General features: G+C 33.0%; 1 protein-coding gene across 1 annotated transcript in view; it reads left to right on the top strand.

Annotated features, from left to right (window-relative positions):
- ADAMTS19 (ADAM metallopeptidase with thrombospondin type 1 motif 19) overlaps positions 1 to 18,122 on the top strand; it is a 237,160-nt gene that overhangs the window by 60,348 nt on the left and 158,690 nt on the right. Inside the window, exon 7 of the mRNA XM_044743732.2 lies at positions 12,471 to 12,514. Coding sequence (XP_044599667.2) covers positions 12,471 to 12,514 — 44 coding nt within the window. The remainder of the gene's footprint in view (positions 1 to 12,470; positions 12,515 to 18,122) is intronic.

Below are 18,122 nucleotides of genomic sequence, written 5' to 3'. Positions count from 1 at the left end.
CAGAATATAAAGTCAGTTTATAAAAACAACTTTATTTATATATAGTGGAAGTGAACAATTGGAAAAATTTTACTATAACTGCCTAACCCATAAGATACTTGAGAATAATTTAACAAGATATGTGCAAAACCTCTAAAGTGATATCTGCCATGCACTGCTGAGAGAAATTAAAGATCTAAATAAAGTTCATTCATTGGAAGACTAAATATTGTCAAGATATCCATTTTCCCCAGATTGACTTATGAGTCACTATCATCTCAATGAAAATCTCTAAAGACTCTTTTTGTAGAAATTGACCATCTAATTTCAATATTTATTTGGAAAACAAAAGGACCTAGAAGAGTGAAAACAATTTTTTAAAGGAGAACAAACTGAGTGGATGTACACTATCTGATTTCAAAATTTATTGTAAAGATTCAGTAATCAAAACAGTCTGGTTTTGGCAGAAAGTTCACCATCCATATCAAAGAAACAGAATGAGGAGTCTGGAAATATAGCCACACATATATGATCAATTGCCTTTCAATAAAACTATCAATATAATTCAATGATGAGAAGATAGTCTATTCATCAGATGGTTCTAGAACATGTGGATACCCATATGAAAAAATGAATCTCAACTAATACCCTGTGTAATCTTAATTAATAATGGATCATAGAAAGCTGGTGAAAGCTACAACTATACAACTTTTAGTAAAAAACAGAGAAAATCTTCATGACCATGGGAGAAGGTAATGATTTCTTAGATGGGATACAAAAAAAGCACTAATCAAAAATTAATCATTTGAACTTCTTCAAAATTAAAACCATTTTATGTCCAAAAGACATTGATATGAAAATTAAAAGACAGGCCCCAGACTTGGAGAAAATAGTTGCAATACATATATGTAACAAAGAATTTGTATCCAGAATGTGTAGATATATGGATATGTATACATATATATAATATATAAATATATAAAACTTTAAAACTGAGACCAGCCCTGTGGCTGAGTGGTTGGGCTTGCGCACTGCGCTTCAGTGGCCCAGGGTTTCAGCAGTTCGGATCCTGGGCATGGACATGGCACCACTCATTAGGCTATGTTGAGGCGATGTCCCACATACCACAACTAGAAGGACCCGGAACTAAAATATACAACTATGTACTGGAAGGATTTGGGGAGAAAAAGCAGGAAAAAACACAAAAAAACCTTTAAAACTCATTAAGAAAGATGATCAAATATATTTCAAGTGTATTTGTCTAAATACTAGCTGGTTTTCTTGAGTTGACTAATTGACCTCTCTGAGTCTCATTGTTATCAATAAAATAAGGATAATAGTACAGGGTGAAGAATATAAGACATCTTGTATAACATGTAACATACAATGAACATTAAATAATTGTCTCCAAACATAAATAATTGTATATGATCCTGTGCAAACTTTTATTCATATGGAATTCATACTACCAGAAATATCTTTTGTTGTATCATTATATTATAAATGTTTTTATATTGATAGTTTTATTAGCTCGTGGTTAAAATTCACTTTATTTGTAAAATTATTTTTCTATCTCATTATCTTAGACATATTTAAGAACCATTTGTTATTGCTGAAGATATTCTCTAGTGATTGAGAACATTTTATGGGGTTAAAATTTAATATATTAAATATTACTAGTCATACTTTTATGAGCAGGTTAAGGTTTAAATGTAAATGAGAAAATGATATGTAAAATTCCTGACATGTAGGACTTGTGAAACAAATATTAGTCACTTTTTCTTCTTTTATCCAGTGAATAAAATCTATATCCAGTGAAAATTTATTTAATAATTTATGCTTTCCATTTATGTAGAGTCAGCCGGCTTTGTCCTGTGAGTTTCACTATAACTTCATTGAAGAGTTCAATAAAATACTGAAACTTGCAGTTTTTTTGTTCAAAAGAATGTAAGTCTACCTTGTATACAAAGCTATTGGGATTTTTGCTAAATAATTCGTATTGGACTAACTTGCCTCCCAAATTCTGTTGGTCTATAAGGTCTGATGTTTGCTACATAATCAAAAAGGAAAGGAATAAACATTTAACTTTTTCAAATAGTTAAATATCTGAATGTTCAGAAAAGAAATATAGGCCAGCAGATTATTTCCTTTTATTGCAGGCTAATGTAGCTATTATCTGGTTTCATTTTCTTAGCATTAAGTAGGTCGATGATTAGAAAAGTGCTGAGAAAATTAAGTGGGTGGCAATAAATAAGACCTAAAAAAAGGAACAGCAAAAGTAAATGCATAAAATTGTTTTAGAAGTATTTTCAATCCAAAAGAAGGTTGAAGTGCAAATGGAAATTGTCAAAGCGTATACGGATCAGAGACGTCTGATACAATAGACAGTGTATTGGACATTGGGGACAAACAAGCGTATATTTTAATCCCAGCTAGCTCAGTTATGAGCTGTGTGAGCTTGGCAAATTGTTTAACCTCATTGATCCTTTTTATTCATTTTTAGTCATTTGTTTGCTAAGTGAACAGATATTGGCTGTGTGAAGGACTATAAGTGCCCTTGACAACAAGCAGTGCATTTGTCATAGTTTCATCGTGTTGTCTAGTTACAGATGAAGTCCCTTGTTTCACATTATGTAAATCAAATCGTACAAAGGAAGGAAGTATAAGCAAATAGTTTTCTGGAATCTGAACTACACATGAAGACTTTTCTGACTTTAGTTTGTATTTCTGTTCCTTTAGTTTTATGTCCATTTATGGAGTAGAGAACAACACGTCAAATTTATGAGACTGACTACTGGAATTCACAGCCAATTCCAGTGAATGGTGCCATCCAGGGATTTTTTTTTTTTTTAAAGAAAGTAATTGGCTGAGACTTTAATTGATTATTTGTAGGAATCCTGCATATTATCAGCTTTTATGTAGACAGTTTATATACAGTGTGAGAAAAGAGCCACAAGAAATAATTTTATGTGTAAAGAGTATGAATAGCATTTTCTCCTGCATAGCTTTCAGCACATTCTCTGTACTGCATGACAGTCTTTTTTTCTGTGAACTTATTGAGCGTGCTTTATGTGCAGAGCACTGGAAATTATTCTGTTTCTTAAACTATATCTAACTTTAGACTGACAGATTTGGCGTTATCATTTTCATATCTATGTATAAGATTAATCCTGGACTAAATATTTCTAGAAGGAACAAATATAAGTGTTTAAAAAAATATAAAGACGTAACTCTTTTCTAAAGGATTATAAGCAAAATAAAGGTCTAAGTCCATTTCAAGTTATTTAACAAATAACTAAGATTTAATTTTTTTATCTCATGTTTTTCTCAGTTCTCTGCTAAATTTTCACATTATTATTATTTAAATTGTGTTGTTAAGATTGTTAAAATATATTTTGAAAACTTGCGTCTTTTCTATGGTAGAGGTTGGTCCTCTTAAAGACATTTCAGAATGACGGGGTAGATTTGGAAAGCTCATGTGATTAAATGTACAGGCTATTTTAAATCATTTTATTTTGGGGGTCCTCTAAGAAATCAGCTTATACTAAAATTTATCTTGTTTATGACTTTAAGCATTGTTTTATTTGAATAAGATTAACAAATCTTAACATTTACTTGACTCTAACAAATCTTTTTTTATTAATTGCTTTTGTAAAAATAGTTTTATTGCTATTAATGCTGTTAATATTAACGAAAGTGATTAGGATTTCCAAGGAACACATAGATCTTATTTATTTATTTTTAACATGAATATTATGACATATTTTGTAATAATTTTGCTTGACAATATTCTTAAATATATTTTATTTTATTATTGTACTACATATTGTACTTGAAAAAGAAATTGTAGTGCCATATATTGTTTATATTATCATTTATGGTTGCATAAGTTATTGTATGTACTTAATTTGAGCTTCTAACTTGTAGTGACCACCACTCTGATATAGAGAAACTAGATTTCCAGAATACATTTAACCATAAATGGTTTTTATATATTTATTTCTTGATTGATGAAATCTGCCTTCCTTCTCCTTATAGTAATAGGTTTTAGAAATATTGCTTCCTTAGACTAAAGAGGATGATAATCACAATTTGATTACTAATTCTATTTTTCCCTTCTTATTAAAATGCAATACATTTATTATAGAAATTTCATAAATACAAGAATAAAAATAAAACATTAGCCTATAATCCCATTACCCAGGAATAATTGCAGTTAACATTTTTAAGTGTAATTCTCCAGTTTTATTTCCTATGTATTTGTATAACTAAATATGTATAATATTGGGATCATACTCTACATGCAAGTTTTGTCTCGCTCCAGCAATATTGTGACATTAATTTCATTGCCTATTTCCAGTGCCAAAATGTCCACGTGCTAATCCCCAGAACCTGTGAATGTGTTTCCAAAAGAGACTTTGCAGATGTGATTAAATTAAGGATGTTAAGGTGGGGAGCTTATCTTGGATTATCTGGATGGGTCCATTGTAATCACAAGAATCCTAAAAGATGGAAAAGAGAGCAGAAGGTCAGAGTCAGAGAGAGACTGAAAGAAGCTATGCTGCTGACTTTGAAGATGGAGGAGGGGACCAAAAGCCAAAGAATAAGACAGCTTCCAGAAGCCGGAGAAGGCAAAAAATCAGGTTCTGCCTTAGAGCCTCTTGAAGGCTTGCAGCCCTGATGACACCTTGGTTTTAGCCCAGTAAGACTATATTTGGCTTCAGACCTCGAGAACTATAAGATAATACTTTTCTTTTGTTTTAAGCCACTAAGATTGTGGTAATTTGTTACAGCAGCAATAGAAAACTGATACACTCATATTGGTCTACGTCATTTGGAGGGAGGAGCAGACATAGTATTTTATTGCATATAAGTATCTTAATTTATGTAATTATATTTGTGTAACTTTCTAATTTTTCACGTTTAGAGGAGAATGCTGTATAAATACCTATATCTTTATATGATTCTAAACATGTGCTAGTATTTATTTAGGGTGATTAAAAAGTACTTTCTCTGTTAAAGGGTACTCACGAATAAAATCTTGACAGATGCCGACATAGTGTTCTGCCTGTACTCACCTGTGGGGCTAAGGTTTATGTGGAGGATCACTGTTTCCCCATCTCACTGCTTCCAGTGCCCTGACAGTGAAAATCAGCCCCCTAAAGGGAAGGTTTTATTTCTAAATGACCTAGTACTGTTAATCAGGAAAGTATAAATGAATGATTTGAGTAATTAAGGAAGAAGAATCCCTTTTTTAGTTAGTGTAAACACAAAGGTGATCAGATCTTTAGCTTTGTAAGGAAATTGTGAAAAATAAAACACACATTTTAATCTCTGTGGATTCCATGTTCTTATCCGTATTTGACAAGTTAAACACATAACCAGCCCGGTTTCTAGTGAATGCTCAACTTAGATAATTATTAAATGTTATATGTTATCTGAGCACATGAGTAGGAAGAAATTATAGCTCAGCTATTAATTTTGGTTTCAACTAAAATAAAGAATATTTTTATAAATCTGAACCTATCAGCAGTAATACATTTGTTAAATTGTTCTGTGTGATACAATGAAGTAAATAGTTTAAAGCTGACATAGTGCCATGGGCTCATGGTAACAAAAAGATGAAACATGTTCTCCCAACTGTCAACTCTATGATTTCTTAGTGTAATTTTCACATTTCTCTTTGAAATCATGGAGAAGGCGTAAATTTATGTCCCTTGAAATATTCTTTAATTTAGAATTTAATTTTATTATTGATCGTTTTGCCTTTCATATTTACTGAAATGCTTTGGTTTATGTACACTATTTCTGAAAGTTAGTTTCAAACTAATGCCATTGGCAAGTAAGATAGAAACTTTAATAAAATATAGAAATAGCAGAAATATATTAATTTAATACAAACCATAGAATAATTTTTGAATGAATCATTTATAGGTATATCCCAGGGCACTATAAAATCTACAATAAGACTTATTCTCAGATGCATCTTCATTCCTGGAAATTAAAGGCTACATTTCATTTTTTTCAATATAAATCAGAACTGAAGCAGAATTTATTGGCTTTCCCAGTTGCCAAAGTCTAACAGTATCATTTCCATAAGCTCACAGAATGAAACTCTGTGATGTGGACTTCAGGCGCACCGAGCCAATATGAGCCAGAAATGAGAGAATTTGAATTCACATGATCAGGGGACTAGTCAGCAAACAAACATTTATCTCCCATCTCCCCCACAATCTTTGAAAATTATGAAATTAAGAATGCATTATTTTGGTCCTCTGGAAAGAACTTGACAGTTGAAGAACTGAAGATTAAGAATTACAGTCTGATCTGAGGTTTTTAAATGCTGCTAACAATTTATTCTTCACTTGTACTGAGAGGTGCTTCCAGTGCTTTTGGATAAAAGACGTTGCGTTTTTTGAAGTAACGTGTTTTATTCGTTTGTTTGCTAAGTGAACAAAAATTGGCTGTATGAAGGACTGTAAGTGCCCTTGACAATAAGCAGTGCATTTGTCATAGTTTTATCGTGTTGTCTAGTTACAGATGAAGTCCCTCGTTTCACATTATGTAAATCAAATAGTCATGTTGCAGCCTCACGCATTATGATATGATGTGTTGTACGTTTAGAAAAAGCACATAAAATCCCTTTACCCCTACATCTGAATATACTTTACACTCCATGATTCTTGGCCCTAAGGTGAAGGTTTGATTTTATATGGTTCTTTAATTTTCTGCATTACCATATTGTTCAATATCATCTGTTTTGGGTGTTTCTCTCTCCATTTGTTTGCTGGCAAAGGCTCTTGCAAAATAGAAATATCCGTTATTTAATGCAATTCCCAAGACTTCTACCTCACTGATCCTGGGGCCCTTATCTCATTACAGAGGTGATTGTGTATCATCTTCTTTTGCTTCAGAGTAGAAGCTTTTTTATCTATCTTTGTATTCTTCTCCTTATTCAGTGCTTGGCGTATAAGAAGCACTTAATGAAGCCTACCACATCCAGTTGTATAGGTTGTGCATACACAGCAGTAGAGGGAGCCATTTACATTGTTGTCTATCTAAATGTGCCCCTGCAATTATGCAGTGCACAACCTATACAACCAGGCATAGTGTCCCTGTGATAAATTTGATTTTTACATCATCTAATAACAGAGAAAGGCTAAATATATCTGGTCATTTACTTGTAACAAAAATGTCAGCTAACCTTTTCCCTTCCTCTTCTTCTGTAATTATGTTCAGATGTCACGCCACCAGGGGGATATATTTTCCTATATCATTTGGTGTTGGTTTTGAGCCACAGAGATGAACTTTGCCCAAGGTGAACACCAGAAGAGGTGTCTTTTTGGATTTATTTGATAGATGGAGAAGATTCTGTATTGTACTAAAATCAAAGGAAGAATCGAAGAACCAGGCAAGAAAGACGATGAAGAAGATAACTCTAGAAATCTCAACCACTATGCTTGGGTGACCCAGGGCCATCACATTCTCTTATTATATTATACACTTTAGATCCTCTGAGAAAGTGGGATTGAGTGTGGGGGAGCAAATTCTTGGTTAGAAACTAGTGACCAGAAAATATGATGTATTTGAAGGTGGTTTCCCAGTGGAAAGATGCTGGGGGGGTGGGGATGGTTAGTGTTCATCTCGGTGGCTGTCAAATGACCACTCAGTGCTTGAAAAACCTTTTATTATAATCCTGAGAATAAGTGGTCCAATTAAGATCAGTCTTGTTTTGCTCAGATTTATAACATTTTCAGTTTTGTATCTTGAATATTGAAGGATAAAGTTAAACCACTAGTTTAACTGAAAAAAGGTTTATGGGTAGGGTAGCTTGAGTGGTTACCTTTTATGAGAGAAAAGTATATCTTCTCTCCTTTATCTAGAGTTCTTTCTAATTTTGGCATGTATTTTCAGAGAGATCATATTTTACATCAAAAGAAATAAATATTAAAACCCTCAGTGCTGATGGACAGTGTAATTATTCAGTTCATTAAAATGTTTTTCTCTGCTATTTACTTTTAAGTAATTAGCAAAAATGAAGGTACTTTGCAACATATATTCAGTTGGAACAGTAGACTTTTTACACATATGCAAGCAATATTATAGGATTATATCTTCTCTATATAAAAGAAAATTTTTTGTGTAGAGTGAAGATTAATGTATTAAGTGATAACAGCCAACTTTCAGTTATCCAGGATGGCTTTAAGTAGTTTATAGATTTACCAGAATAAAGTGTAATAGATATTTGAGGAAAAGCATTAAAATTTTTACAAGTTAGTGAGAACATGCTATCCTGTTCCTATTGTTTGGAAATACACAGCAATCAGTAGCTAGCACATCATAACACTACGTTGTGTTTATTGTGTTTTGGGAATGACCCACTCCCTTACCAGTCAGACGAGAGGTCTCTGCAATAGGTCTTTTCTAGAGCAAAGATATGTCTGACATGCATTATAAAGGCACAGGCGAGAGAAAGCATGGCCCCTAAAATAAACCAAAGCCAAATATGTAAGGGTGGAGTTAATTAAGTGAGGAAAGGAAGGGAAAAGAAATAATGTGCACAAGGGTCTGAGTCTCTGTCTTCCTTAAGTTCCTGTGAAATATTGTAGAAGTGTTCTCAGCTGAGACCCACAGGAGTAATAAATCTTCAAGTGATTTTTTTATGAAGCAATTCATGTGATAAACTATCATACTTCTATTATTTTTGTTGTTTATAACTGCAGAATGGTAAATTTATTTCTAAATATTGGATGTGATTGAAATGAATTAAATTTATATTAAGTCCATTTGAGCCTTATGTTGAAAATATATTATTTAAGGTTATGTTTTATTTTATTTATCCAGAATCTATCCTTCTCCCCATTACTCTAGTAATCAAGAGTTGATTCTCTATCTGTTTCATAGAAATAATCTCTGTAGGAAATTTACCAGGAGGAATAGTAAAAAATTATAATAATTAATTGTTGATATTAAAATACTTTGTTCCCTAGTTCATTCATACCCATGCCTATCCACATTATTTCTTTTCTGTCTCCAACTTTATGGAATAAAAATGACAATGTTGTAGCAATCACTAATTTTTACAATAATTTGTAACTAAGATGATTCCTCGTTGTAGAAAGATATCTTTGAAAAAATATTAAATATCAATTGAAGTCAATGTGAACATCTTATTGAGGCAGTTATGCAGTCTTTTTAAAGAGTTGGTAAAAGTAGCTGCATGATATAAAATGTAATAATAGAATAAGGCCTATGTGGCTTCTTTCTGTATATATTAAGATCTAATGTTAACAATAAAAAATATATGCTTCACTATGCTTAATTACTATATGGTAGGTCACAGACTGTGTTCACTTCTTTAAGTCATGTGACAATCTGGCTGACTAGATAATCAGAAAATTTTCCCATTATTGACATCTATAAATTATAGATAAAATATAATAAACATCCTTGTACACGCACAGATAAGCCAAAAACAATAAAGGCTCCAGCAAAAAGTGTAGTAATCTTCTGAGGTGATGTGATAGCTGTCCTGGGGAGAGTCTGTTGGACTTAAAAATTTGGGTTTTGGGTTTTAACTCCCACTTACAGAAAAGACTTTGAGGTTGTGCAAAGTGGGAACATGGAACTGAAATGATTACATGCAGCCAGAACCCTTAGATGCCTACACCCTTAATAAAAGTATTTTCTGGTAAAAGCTCTGCAAACAAGCACAAGTTGGCAGCAGGAAGCATTCTGTCTCAGCCATGACCCCAGGTTAGGAAAAATCAGTTCCTCTGGATATTCATTACCGCAAATGTGATTCTGACATTGAAACACTAGTGAAAGCATGTGCAAGACTGCTTTAAAGGGGCCCTCTTTCAACTTAGACCACACAAGGCAACCACAAATAAAGTACAGCTGAATGAGTTCACAGTAGAATATTCCAAAACACAAGATGACAACATCTTTCATTGTAAGAGTCAAGAGTCACAATAAAGAATAATTTAAAAAACTGACAGACATTATAAAAAGTAGGTTCGCATGACTTAAAACAAAAAATTTAAAATACGAGAATAAGATGTTGTGGAAAAAAGAACAGTTGATTTGACAAATGAGGAAAATAAAACATCTATAAAAGAAATATGGTACTTATACTTAAAATCTCAGTTTCTGAGTTGAAGAGCAGATTAGATGCAGCTGAAGAGAGCACTATTGGATTGGATGATAGATCTGAGGCATTCTCCCAGAAGGCTGCATAGACTGGTTAAGAGATGGAAATAGAGAAGTATGCATGGCAGTTACAGACATCAGAATGAGAAGAACTAACACACAACTAAAGAAGTTCTAGGAGAAGAGACTAGAGAGAATGTGAGAGATAAATGGGAAGAATTTTTATGTGTTCATGGATCTTCAAGTTGAAAAACATACGAGTACCAAAGAAGAGAAATAAGAACAAAATCAGTGCCTAGACACATCTTTCTTGGACCACAGAACTGCAAAGACAAAAAGAAATCTTAAAACTGACCAGAAACTGTTATATGTCCATTAGATTTCAATTAAAAAAATTTACCGGAAACCAAATGCATGAAAGAAAAGCAAGGTAATTGTAGACTTCTAATTTATGTTTGTGAACACTAGAGTAAAATGAAATAATATCTTCACTGTGCTGAGGGCAAATAAAGCCAACCTAAAATTCTACACTCAGCTACTGTTCCATTATAAATAAATGCAAACTAAGGAGATACTGAAGAATATACTGAAAGAAAGAATAATGAGCTCTCTAGAAAGTAAAGATATAAAACATTACTAGGAAAAAGAAATTGCTAAATATGGGGCTGGCCTGGTGGTTCAGTGGTTATGTGTGCACGTTCCGCTTCTCGGCGGCCTGGGGTTCACCGGTTTGGATCCCAGGTGCAGACATGGCGCTGCTTGGCATGCCATTCTGTGGTAGGTGTCCCACATATAAAATAGAGGAAGATGGGCATGGATGTTAGCTCAGGGCGAGGCTTCCTCAGCAAAAAAAGAGGAGGACTGGCAGTAGTTAGCTCAGGGCTAATCTTCCTCAAAAAGAAAAAAAAAAAGAAATTGCTAAATAGATAGGCAAATCCAAATAGGCACTGATGGTTTAGAGAAAACTGTCTAACTTGAGATTTTAAAAATTGCAGTAGAATTATAATGTCAGGTAAAAATTACACATAAAATTGAAGGAAGAGATTGGATTAAAAGCTTTGATGTTCTTACCTTTTCAGGAAGAGACTGAAGATAGTTTTTAACTTTAGACATTTTAAGTGAATGTGATAGGCAGAATAATGTCCATGTTCTAATCCACAGAACATATGACTATGTTATCTTATATGTCAACAAGGACTTTGCAGATGTGCTTATGTTAAGAATTTTGAGACTAAGAGATTATCCTGAGTTATCTGAGGGAGCCTAAGGTCACATAGCTAGTAAAAGATGTATAAAAATTTTGGGGGCCAGTCTGGTGGCATAGTAGTTAAGTTCGCACGCTCTGCTTCTGCTCTTTGGCCTGGGGTTCATGGATTTGGATCCTGGGTGTGGACCCACACACTACTCATTGAGCCATGCTGTGGTGGTGTCCCACATATAAAATAGAGGATGATTAGCACAGATGTTAGCTCAGGGATAATCTTCCTCAAGCAGAAAGAGGAGGATTGGAAACAGATGGTAGCTCCGCGCCATTATTCCTCAACAAAAAAAAAAAAAAAAAAAAAGAAAATTTTGCGTTTTCCCTCCAAAGCTCATAACTGCTTAGGGAATGCTCTCCAAGGTATAGTAGTCAAATAAAGAGCAAATTATAGAGTATTATTCTTGGTTAGATCTCACCTATGTAAAAATACTAGTTTCCTCATGCCCTTATTAAAATGATTATTATCAGTCTTAAAGATTTGTCGATCTTATGATATAAAATGTGATTCTGGCAGATGCCTTCTTCCCCACACCCCAAACATATCAGGTGCCTTCCCTTGGCACATCCCTGCCAAACCTTCCCCGTGTCAAGATCCTACAGGGAAAACTAAACAACCTTGAAAGTTTTAATTGGGATAAAATGTGATTCTGTTTTAAATTGTATTTTTTACATTTAAATATTAAATCTGGTAATTATTTTTGTGTTGTGTGAAGTAGAGATCCTATAATATTTTTAAAATGGAAAGCCATGTTCCAACACCAGATATATATATATATATTTTTGTAATAAAAAAATGAAATCCTGTAAAATTCAAAACAAGGTGGAATTTTATTTTTGAAATATTGTCTTCTGAAATAGGACAACATGTTTCAGGACTATATCAGGTAAAAATGTATCATAAAAATTTAATCTCACATTTTCTTAGAATTAAAGATAAATCTTATTCTTAGTTTGAATTAAATTCTTAGAGATAAAAGGTGTGGTTCAGTTATTCATATAATTATTGAAAATGAGTCACATAACCTCTAATGTTTGTGGGAAGTTTATCTTTACTTCAATTTTCTATTTTTCTTTCTAGGAAAGATTTCTGTGTACACAAAGATGAACCATGTGATACTGTTGGTAAGTGGATATAAAAATTTTTACACTTTTGATTTCTGGGGACCTTGAACACATAATTTGTTTAAATGTAGAGAATTATTTGAGACTGCTAATTTTAACAGAATATTTTTAGAATGTCAGACGTATATATTTTCCACCCATATGTTTAATCATTTGTCATTGCTTCAGTTATTAATAAAACAACTTTAAGACATGTATACACTATAGGAGAAAATTTTAAACAATGCTGTAAGAATATCATGTGTTCTTGTTATTTTTTTCAGAGATATACACATGGGTTCAATAAAATTCTATTATTAGTACTAAACCAAAACAATATATATTAATGACAATATGATTGACCGTTTTCAGGCTAACAAATTTGTTTTTGAGTTATATGTACTTGAAGCTCTTTGCAGACTATGCCAAAGAAAGTCCATCTGTTTTGCCCAGCTCGTGGGGATTTTCTGTATACAAAGTACCAAATTTTCTATAGTTTGTCCTGGATATCTAAAATCCCTAAAAGATAGCCATATAGTGAATAGAATCTATGAAACTAGAGTTTTTAATTTCCAAAAAATGTCCACATATATGCTAATATAAATTCATCTGTATAAATTTACCTATCCAAATATATATATATAAAAATATCTATGTAACTGTATATAGATATAAACTATATATAAACTATATAACTATATATAAACATATATATATAGTTTTAAGTCATGTAGCTATATATAATAGAATATTATTGGTAATGTATATTTAAGAGTCATAATATGGTTTTGATATACCATGTAGGGTTCATTTCTATAGGATGGTAAGTATTTTAACTTAACCATCTTTGAAGTGTCATTTATTCTTTGCAAGAGGAAGAAAAAAAGGGATAAAAACAATAAAGGGTTGTGGTTATTTTAAAAAAATAATTCTAACTGATTCCATTAACTTAAGTTCTCATAACCTCCGCCTGCAGTTTTCTTCTCCTTTTCTTGCCTGAAATCTCCAGAAATTACATCTTGGTATATAGTTTTAATCAACCTAACCATGGAAGCTTTTGATTACCAATAAAGCTTGTCTCAAAATAGTTGCCTTTTCCTCCACTTCAACAATTAGGTTGCCCCTAAAGGCTTCTTTAATATAGACAGATCAAGTTCTTGCCTCATTGAGCATCTGAGAGAAATCAGCAACTTGGGCAGTCTCTTCCATAATTACGCATGCTAACTCCCTCTTTATATCATGGACACATGGACTGAGGAAACAAGCACTAATGTGTGGAAAACCAATTTATGATTTGATTATGACTCTGTTTCACATCTTGCTAAATCTGCTAATTGAAAAAGCATGCATATTCACCATAGGTATTGTCTGTAAAACATATTCCGGTTTAAAGTACATTTGAATAATGAAGTACGTTGGTGTCTTTGGACTGTCAGCATATGTATGGTTAAGCAGCAGAGTGGAGTTATTATTCCCCAGCTCTACTTGTCGAATCCATGAAGAGTTTGATAAAAATTGGTTTTAAATATAGCCAGAATGTGGAAAGTCCAGTGCTCTTCCTGTGATCTCCCTGTATTTCTGAGTGCTTTGATTCTCAGGGACAGCTCTGGCATCACTAAATCCTAATTCTCCCCTCTGTATCTTGTGGCAATTCTTTTTCCCAGCCCAAAGGTGAGACAAGACTCTTTTTCCTATTTAGTCTTGAGCAGAGTAGAAGTCTGAAAAATTTTTTCAAAACAGATAAAATGAAAACCTATAACAATTTAGAGTCTCTTCACCCCAATCTCCACCCCTCAACAAAAAACCTTTTCTCACACTAACCATGCCTGTTCCTAGAGACATATGCCTTGATAAGATTTACATAGACATCTGTGAGAAATAGGTGCTGCGGTTGCCACTCCATCATCCTCATCCACGCCTCTACCACTGTGCAGCCGCAGTGCCATGTAGGAAGGGATACTTCTCCAGGGACGGGTCATAATTAGACCCATCAAGGGGCTCATTTCAGGATCTGAGGCCGTAACAGTCAGCACATGGCACTGCCCTGGTGGGGACATGTGACCTGTCACTTATGTTCACCTCATGAAGCTGAGGAAAGGAACATTTTTCATGGTTGAATGTTGTTCATATATGTCCCCACTGGCTCTAAACAATGAAGGATGCAACCCTGATGGCAGTAATCACTAAGGAAACCAGGCTTTGGATGAATCTGACATCAAACATTTTAAAATCTCCTATTGGAATAGTATCGATTGTATTTTGTCGGATGGTTTTCTTAAGTCAGTGTATACCTTCTTTCCTCTTTTATCTATTGCTGATGTGAAGTCAGCCCATTTCACTTTGGGCTTTCATACTGTAACACAAATACTGAAAGAGTAGAAGGAGAAAGGAAAGAAGTGGATGTATTAGTTTGAATAATATGGGCCTGAATGATAACTTTAACATGACAATTTCCCCTAGTCTCCTGAGTATACTGTAAGGGAAAAAACAGCAGTTAAAAGCTTTGAATTTATATTATTAACTTGAATTATAAATGGAGAAGAATGCTTTATTTTAAAAACAATGGTAAGACTTAGGCCATGCCTTGTAATTTAAGTGACACTTTCGTGGACATTATCTCATTTAATTCCCTCAAAATCTGAACTCCCTAGTTTTATTATTATTATTATTATTATTATTATTATTATTACTACTATTATTTTATGGATGAAGAAAACTCTGAAATAGAATATACCATGGATTTTCAATTCAGACATCTACATTTAAATCAGAGCTCTCCTGTATATTACTTATGTTAATGTGAATATGAGCACAGGTTACATTATTGACCTCACAGAATATTGTGGAACTGTGACACTTGCAAAGACAACTAATTTTTAATTGGCAGTCAATATGCCCTAGTTTCTATCACATCCTCTTACTCCCTGCATTGAAGCTACCTGTTTGCCCAGCATCACTGTTAGTAAATGGTGGGGCTGGCCTCTGCCTCAAATATTCTTACTATTTTGAGAGTTGGCCCTCTTTTAAAACATAATACATTCATGTAATAGAGGACAATACAACTAGAAAACTGCAGGTGAGAAATATATCTTTGAATAAAGTCATAGCATAAAATCATGTAAATTAAAAAAAATATAAAGAAATGACAAATATAAACTTGGAAATAACTTTCATTTACCAGCATTTTAACTTTGAAACAATAGGATATTTTGCTTCTTTGCTAATGCGAAAGATATATACATTTTAAGCGAGATGGGCTGTATCAATGTTATGGGATAATTTAAATAAATACTTCAGTTGATAAGTTGCACTTATTTATTAAGCATATATTTGAAAAGCTAGTTAGAGGGTTAGAGGTAAAAGTTGCATTACTACCCCCTGGGTCACACGTTTTCCTGTTGTTTTAGTTAGGTAGCTGGTTTGGTAGGTTGTTAGGTAGGTATTTAAATACTAGAGGGAAGAAAATGCTATTAAAAGTTTTAATCAACAAAATATCAGTTCTAAGATATATGTGTGTTCACTTTTTAACATCCTTAAAATTGAGATTTCTGTTGCAACCAGTGGCTTCTTAGAATTATGTCATAGTTTAATTCAAAGTTTTTAAATCTTAGGTTGGATGAACTATAATGGTATCCTTAAATTTCGGGAGAAATAAAGTATAATACCGGCTGTGAGTGGCCGCTATTTATGTCCTGGTATTGCTAGTGAAGTTGCCTCACTTTCTGTGGCAGATGGAATCATGGTCCTCAGAGAGGTCCATGTCCTAATCCCTGGAACCCGGGAGTATGTTAGGTTACATGGCAACGGGAAATTAAGGTTGCAGGTAGAAGTCAGGCTACCAATCAACTGACCTTAAAATAGGAGGGTTATCCTGGGCTATCCTGGTATACCCAGTGTGATCACAAGGGTCCTTAAAAGTAGAAAAGGGAAGCAGAAGAGTTCAGAGTCAGAGGGAGACATGATTACTGAAGAAAGGCACAGAGAGATGTGATATGAGAAGGCTTTGATTTGTCGTTACTGGTTTTGAAGGTGGAGGAAGGGCAACCCAAGTAAAGAAACATGAGTGGTCTCTAAAACCTGGAAGAAGCAACATAGAGAATTGTAAGATAATAAATTCAGGTGTTTTAAGCCACTAAATTTGTGATGATTTGTTACAACAGCCATAGGAAAACAATACACGTTCTAATAAATAATGACCCTGCCCCATCACTTATAGAGAAGGAATAAAGAAACATGGTGCTCTCCAATCTTTATGCAGTGGGGTCGACAATTCTGGCTCTATAGTGAGTTTAAGAACTAGTGAAGAGTTTGAGATTAGATAAAAAATAGACATTAGCACCATGATATATAAATATACATAAAGAGCAAAAAACTGGGGCTTACTAACAAACACAATTAATTATAATTGACCATTTCTGGCTGAGAGACTAGACCAAAAAAATAGTCTATATCGTCTGTTAACTATGAAAGAAATCAAATCAATTCTTTAAAATATTTCCAAGGAAATACCAAGCCCTGATGATTTTACAGATGATTTCTACTAAAATGCCAAAGAACAGATCATTCCACTATTAAACAAACAATTTTAGAACAAAGAAAAGGATGAATTAAAACCATATAAATTTCTTACCAAATCCTAAAGAGGACAGTGTAAGAAAGAAAAATAATAAGCTATTCTCACTCAGCAAAGGAATGAAAGAATTCTAAACCATATATTGGCAGATATTATCTCACAGTGTATTTTTTAAATAACTAAGTAAGGTTATTTTATTCAAGATTTATTCCAGAAATGCAAGGATAGTTTAACATTAGAAAATCTTAAAATGTAACTGTGTAATCCAATTAAAGATAAAAACCATATGATCATCACAATGGATAAAGAAAGTATCTTTCATAAAATTGGAAACATATTCATGATAAAAACTCTTGGCAAAATAGGGCAAAGTAGGAACTTTATTAACCCAGTTAAAGGTATTTACAAAAAAATACATAAATACCTCTTTTAAAAGAATGAAGTGTTAAACACATTCCTTTTAAAATCAGAAACAAGTACAGGATTCTATATCAAATCAATATTATCAATATTATGATAATCAATAGTAAATCAATATCAATAGCAAATCAATATTCAATAACCAGATGCATTTTATATACCTGCAGTAGACAGTGAGACATTTAATTCAAAAATTATATTTAATATATGGAAAGACAAAGTTCTTTGAAATAGACCTAATAAATAAGACATATGGAGAAAATTATAGAGTTATCTTTCAATTCAATATAGACATAACTCAATGAAAAGATAAACCATACTCATGGTTTAAAAGACTAGAGATGATGCAAATGTCCATTTCCCTCAAATTGATCTATTGATGCAACGTATTTCTGTAAAAATTATAACTGGAGTTTTGGAGGAAAATGAACTTGCTGATTCTAAATGTTATATGGAGGAGCATAGGCCTAAGAATTACCAAGACACTAGTGAAGAAATATGGAGGGGGAATGTGTTCTCTCAGATATCAAGATATAGTATATATAATAAATAGGACAATGCAGTTGCACATATTTGGGAAATTGATATATAAGACAAAACACTAGGAGAAGGGGCACATGATGTTAAGACAATTGA

Source organism: Equus asinus, chromosome 9, assembly GCF_041296235.1.
Source record: "Equus asinus isolate D_3611 breed Donkey chromosome 9, EquAss-T2T_v2, whole genome shotgun sequence".
NCBI classification, from domain to species: Eukaryota; Metazoa; Chordata; class Mammalia; order Perissodactyla; family Equidae; genus Equus; species Equus asinus.
The sequence above is the reverse complement of the archived record's forward strand: the minus strand, read 5'-3'. Positions and strand labels throughout refer to the sequence as shown.